The following is a 6,289-nucleotide window of genomic DNA, read 5'->3' as shown; positions in this document are numbered from 1 at the left end:
GTAGGCCCAGAGAGCAGGGTTCAATTGAATATGCCAATCTTTCCTAGCATCGTTCACTATCTTTTTGAGGATTTTCAGAATAGTTTTGTTAGATGCTTCTACCTACCCATTTCCCTGTGGATAATATGGTGTGGAGAATCTATGTTGGATTTTGAACTTTTCACATAGCTCTTGTACATCTTGATTCTTGAATGGTCGCCCATTATCAGTGATAATGGTCATTGGTATTCCATAGTGACAGATGATGAAATTCAAGATAAATGCAGCAATTTGTTTTCCTGTGATATTGATGAGAGGTACAACCTCAATCCATTTTCTGAAATATTATGTGGCACATGATAGAATCGATTAGGTTTGATTGATTGATTTGATTTGATAAGGTTGATTAGATAAATAACTGACAGTTTGTTGATATCAAGTTGCATAAATTTTTGGATATGCTGATTGATGATTCTGTTGAGAGAGATAGCATAAGATTTTTGCTGGGTCGACAATATCTGAAGATATATGAGTTATTATTCTGATTGCATATACACTTGTGATGATACTTTGATGATTCCTACGATAGATTTAACCTTGGATAAAATGAGCATGTGGGATCCCATACAAGAATGAAATGCAAGCTAAATGCAAATGCAAATGTAATGAGATGCAAACTATGACCAGACCAGTCACTGGATTATTGTGTTTTTTTTGTCATCATTGAGCTTTTTGAAATGTGGGAAGTGAGTGCAAACATCAATGGTATAATTAAACCATGATGACCTAAGCACTATTTTCTTGGATTTTGATATAGCAAGTTAACACAAGCATCAAGGTATAATTAAACCAAGATGACCCGAGTGTTGTTTGCATAAAACGGGCAGTATTAATCATTTCAATGCACAAATCGGAAATGTCTTCGATGATACTCTGATGATCATGTCCTGAGACAAATTTGCACATATTAATGATTAATTTTCAAACACAAGAAAAGAAAAATATCATGTTTCTTCCTTGTTCCCCTAGTCAAAGACATCCTGGAGTCACTCAGAAATCATGATAGCAAAAAACAATATAGAAAAGGTTAACAATCATGTTAAAATCATTATCCAAAAGATATCATCCATGGGTTTAGACTGACTTTGTGATATTTTGATGGTTGATAATTTGATCTCGTATTCAACGTTGTATGTGTCTCAGTTTTCACTTGATAAGAGTTGTCTAACTATTTGTTCTACTTGTTTGATTAAGTTCAAAATGATCAAGAATTTGTCCCCAGCTAGGTGTAGGATTTTCCCCCATGACTAGAAGCAAAGTTGTTATGATATATCCAATGATCCAAACCATGGTGAAAGAGTAGTTGTGATGCCTACGTATGTACAAATGCTTATGATGGATAGCGTTGATGTAGAATGAATGAATGCAAGTGAAAAAATGTATGAACTAATAGATGGAAGAGCTAGCGGACAGATAGCGCAAGTTTGCCAGGTTTTCACCGTCTGTTTTTTTATTACACTTTTTGTTATATTTGATTTTTTTTTTGGATTTTTTGCTTTTTTCACTGTTTTTTTATATTTTTCTAACTTTTCACTATTTTTGGATTTTTCTGATTTTTCACTGTTTTTGGTTTTTTCTGATTTTTCACTATTTTTAATTTTTTAAATTTTTTTAGACATAAAACTTTTTCAGATGCATACTATTGATAGGTTCCTTGAGCTGATCCCCGTTCTATGTTGATAACTGATATGCTCTTGACCCAAATACTGTTGTGACCACAAATGGACCTAACCAGTTTGGTTCAAACTTTCCTTTCTTTTCTCGATCTGCTTGGTTGTATGGATTTTCCTTTAGTACTAGTTCTCCAACTTGAAATATCATTATAGGCATGGTTAATGAATTTAAATCAAAGAAATATAAAACCATCACTAAGCGATCTATTGCCTCCTAGTAAATGTGAGTATGAATTTTGCTCTCAGATCTTGTTATGTAAATTCCAATGACTTGACTACACTTAGATGGAGGATTTGAATGATGAAAATGCATGATTGAGCATTGATAGCATGATTAAGCTACATGATTTTATGATTATTCTAAAAAATAAGCTAAGATTTAAGCTAAAATTGAAATGATAACATTGCTAAAATGACAAACAATAAACTAGATGCCTATAGTAATAATGCATAAGATGCAAAATGAGATGAATCAATCAGGATGCAAAAGCAATATGAATTGGGACCCTTTGTGCTCCAAAATGGGGTCTATTTATAGGATTTCCAAGGCTAGGGGTGAGGTGGCAAGAATCAATGGTCAAGATTGATTTGAAGATATCAATGGTTAAATTGGAGGAGGTTGGGAAAGGGGTTGGACTAAAGGGAACATCTCTCATCTCTATGGTGACAAGTGTCAAGAGGCTTCTAGAAGAGGTAGGATGAAAGGGAACACTTAGTGACAAGTGTCACAAAGCTTCTAGAGGAGGTTGGATAAAAGGGAACATGTGGGTAGGTAGAATGGGTTAGGTTTAGGAATGGTTAGGTTAGGTGGTTAAATGTTAGGAGAATTTGAATTTAGAAATTCAATTAATAAGAAAAGGCTAATTAATTTCAACAACTCATAATTGATTTGTTTTAATTAATCAGAGATTAGAAGAAATGATTTTGATGGAGAAGAATTAATTAATTTGAATTAATTAATCAAAGAGGATTATTGAGATGAACCTATTAAATAAATCCTAGATTTATTAATAGGTAGATGAATGTGTAGGATTTAATCAAATTGCTAAAGAATTCAATTAAATTGTGGAGGAGGATTAATTAAATAATTTCTTATTCAATTAATTATCTTCAGACCATTTTTAGGTGTATACAATTACATTTAGGGTTAGGGCTAGGGATAGACTAAAATTTGGATTGCATTTAGAATCAGGACTAACTTTACAATTAGAGTTATGATAAGTGTTAAAATTGGCATTAGTGTTAGAATTGACATTATGATTGCAATTACAATTAAAGTAAGAATTAGGGTACAATTAGAACTCAAGTCAAAATGGAGGTTATTTAGGGTTGAACTAAGTTAAGGATGAAGCTTAGAAAGAATTAGACATGGGGCTAAGAGTTACCATTCAAAAGTATGGTTAGGGTTATAATTAGGGTTAAAGTAAGAATTAGAATATACAATGGAGCTTTATTAACACCATTATCATAATAATCTTAAAAGAGAATCCATACAACAACCATCATTTCTACCTAAAATTTTAATTATCTTTTACATGCTATTATTGCCTTGTCTATTTATGCAATATTTAAGTAATTTTAAAAGAAATCAAAATAAAAAATCTTTTTTTTTTTTAAGACAACACACTTTTTATGAATTGGCTATGCATTTTGATTAGCTTAGAATTGCTCTTTTCTTGAAATTATCTCTTATTATTTTTCTTTAGTAAATTTATTTTCTTTATTATGAGATCTAATTGGATTTTATTATTACTTTTTGGAATCAATACTACTTATTAAACTTCCAAACCATTTTATCTCTACTAACTATCAAACTTCAATAAAATTAGGAGCTTTGTTTTTTCAGTAGTTAATCAATTATTTGGAATCCATAATTCTATGCATTTATATTTATTTAATATCATTCTATTTTTTTTTTCAATATTTCAAAAATAAATATTATTTTTACTATAAAATGGATATAGTTTTAGAGAACATTTTTAACTTCAATCCTAAACTCACAGTTATATTTAAACATATTTTCTAAAAGTTATACAAATTAAAATAAAAAAACCATAGAAACTCTACAAAAAGTAATTCTATGATTATAGTTTCAATTTTACTAAATATATAAATAATAATATAAGTAAAGCAATCCACTAAATAAATACAAAATCTTTTTAACAAGAATTATTATATAAAACTTACTGAGTAGAACTAAGCTTGCAAGATTACACTACACACGTTGAAAAATGAAAGAACATACAAAATGTTGAAAACTAAATTGTTACTGCACAATAATAACACACATAATAATTGAGGATGGCTCCACAACGCAACAGTTAACACACAATACTTATAATTTTATATTATTTCAGATAATAATCATTCAAACCAAATAATTTTATTACATGTAATGACTTTTATAAAGCCTTTTCATAACATAACTACTCAAAAACAAACCAAACAAACCACGCAAACCATATGACAACTGACAAAACAAAGCCAGTAAGACAACACAACACTATTAGATATAGAACAAACCATACCATCTTATAATATCCCAAACAATTCTAGCACACACGGTTACATTAATTTGTAGTGCTACTTTGACGTCTGTCGCCTGCAAAACAGTCAATTGAGAATTACCGCTCTTAAATTCTTTTGTTGAATGAAGTTTGAACAAAAGATGGCAGGAAGGAAAACTACCGTTAAATAGGAGTACTTGGGTTTTATTTACCTGTCATTCATCATTCATGTGACACTGTTGGGCTCATCTGCTCCTCCCTTTGTCATGTGCAAAACAGTCAATTAAGAGTTAGCGCTCTTAAATTCTTTTTATAAATGAAGTTTGAACAGGCAGAAAAACTACTGTTAAATAGTAGTAATTGGATTTCATTTACCTGGCATTCCTTGTCCATGGCTTGGTCTTTGTGGCACAGTAAGCATTGTTGAGCTTACGCTGCTGCTCCTCTCTTTGTCGTGTGCAAAACAGTCAATTGAGAATTAGCGCTCTTAAATTTTTCTAATAAATGAACTTTCAAACAAAAGATGGCAGACAGGCAAGCTGCCCTTGAATATCCACTACTTGGCTTCTATTTACCTGTATTTGGTTCTGCAGGTAGCTCAATAAGCAGAACGTGGCTCAAGTTGTCCCTTTCTCCTCTCGAAGGCGCACCGGTGAGGCCTACCCATCCGTCCGAAAGACATACTTCTTCCAAGCCTGCAAACCTAATGATTCTTTTAACAAGATCAATATTATCATTGGCTTCATCCCGACAAGCAATACGCCAACCCAATGGTAATTTCTCCACTCTCAACGAACGATCAAATAGTCGGAAGCTAGGGGCTTTGCCAATCAGTAGCAGTATGTGGTGCGTTTGAGTGGGCGGACTCATGGGATCCCAGTGTCCGTCCTTAAGGTATATCCTATCACGATCACCAACACCATCCAGTCTGTTACTGGTAATGAAACGGTTTCTTGCGTTTATCCAATCAATATCACCATTTCTGTTCACCTCCTCGCTCACCTCCTCGCTCACCTCCTCCACAGAGGCCAAACGCCAACCCAATGGTATCGGTTCCGCCCATCTATGCCTCCTTAAACTGAGACCATTCCCTGTGCTTGCCATAGAGACTGGTATATTTGTTTGGCTTCCACAGAACACACAACTTAACCCTTCTAAATCTCCAACTGCGCGCATGCCTTCGTTATTGTTTGAGGCAAATTTATAGACATGAAGTTATATTGTCTGCGGGCAAATTTGTACCCCACATCACGTCATTCTAACTGCTCTTAGTCTTCTTCCGTCGGCAAAACATTAAATACGATTCATTTTGTAAAGATGGATCATGTTCATTCCAGACAAGACAATGAACGTTCAGGTTTATTCATACTATTTTACTTTTTTTATAGAGCATGTTGGCAAACACTATATCACCGTTTATTTTATAAAGATAGACCAAACAGATCACTATACAAATCTAAAAAAGGTTGTAATACCTAATACATTATATATATTATGAAGTACTTGGAAATACCTAATATAGTATATTTACAATGATATTAATACAAAATACATTATAAATATTGGAAAAAATATTTTCTTATGATTTATAAATAATGTTTTCACTTACAATAAGGTTAATTGGAGAACCCTTAATGTGTTAGGTATTTTACATTTCATTGTCAATTAAAATCTTGGTTTTATATATTATTCACATTAGACATCTTCAATTGTGATGAAGATGTACCATTATAATAAGTGAAACATTACAATATGTGTATTTAAGAGATGGTTGGGAAAGAAATGGAAGGTTAGTAGGAGGTATGTAGGAGTATTGATTGATAGAACTTTCCCCATTACTAAGAAATATGTAGTGTTAACATTTTGTGTAGAGGTAGTCCTGATGGAAGATGTATATGTACACACATTAGGAAAGGAAGTGGGAATGGAATTGTCAAAATGGTTTGCAAGAATAGAGTGATTAAGCACTACCTCACTATTCAAGTGTTCTTGACCCATCCATTGTTCAAGCCTATCCAACTCATGGTCAAGCTTCCCAAATTAGTCAATAGTTACTCAAGTTGAGTCATC

General features: G+C 32.5%; 1 protein-coding gene across 1 annotated transcript; it reads right to left on the bottom strand.

Moving 5' to 3' along the window:
* Positions 1-4,134: 4,134 nt before the first annotated feature.
* LOC131874799 (uncharacterized) lies at positions 4,135-5,378 on the bottom strand. The gene is made up of 4 exons (XM_059218723.1): positions 4,795-5,378; positions 4,595-4,666; positions 4,432-4,478; positions 4,135-4,314 (listed from the first exon to the last, which is right to left on the bottom strand). Exons 1-3 carry the CDS (start codon positions 5,321-5,323, stop codon positions 4,465-4,467), a joined length of 615 nt encoding a protein of 204 aa, XP_059074706.1. The 5' UTR covers positions 5,324-5,378; the 3' UTR covers positions 4,135-4,314; positions 4,432-4,464.
* Between the last annotated feature and the right edge of the window lie 911 nt (positions 5,379-6,289).

Source organism: Cryptomeria japonica, chromosome 4 (genome assembly GCF_030272615.1).
Source record: "Cryptomeria japonica chromosome 4, Sugi_1.0, whole genome shotgun sequence".
Taxonomy (NCBI): Eukaryota; Viridiplantae; Streptophyta; class Pinopsida; order Cupressales; family Cupressaceae; genus Cryptomeria; species Cryptomeria japonica.
Note: the sequence above shows the minus strand (reverse complement) of the source record. Positions and strands in the feature narration are given on the sequence as shown.

What these genes read in the sequence shown, in the direction of transcription:
- LOC131874799 (XM_059218723.1), bottom strand. Translation starts at nt 5,323, where the DNA reads ATGGCAAGCACAGGGAATGGTCTCAGTTTAAGGAGGCATAGATGGGCG. An exon ending in ACCTGCAGAACCAAATACAG is followed by an intron (nt 4,667 to 4,794) that starts GTAAATAGAAGC and finishes CACACGACAAAG; the next exon opens with AGAGGAGCAGCAGCGTAAGC.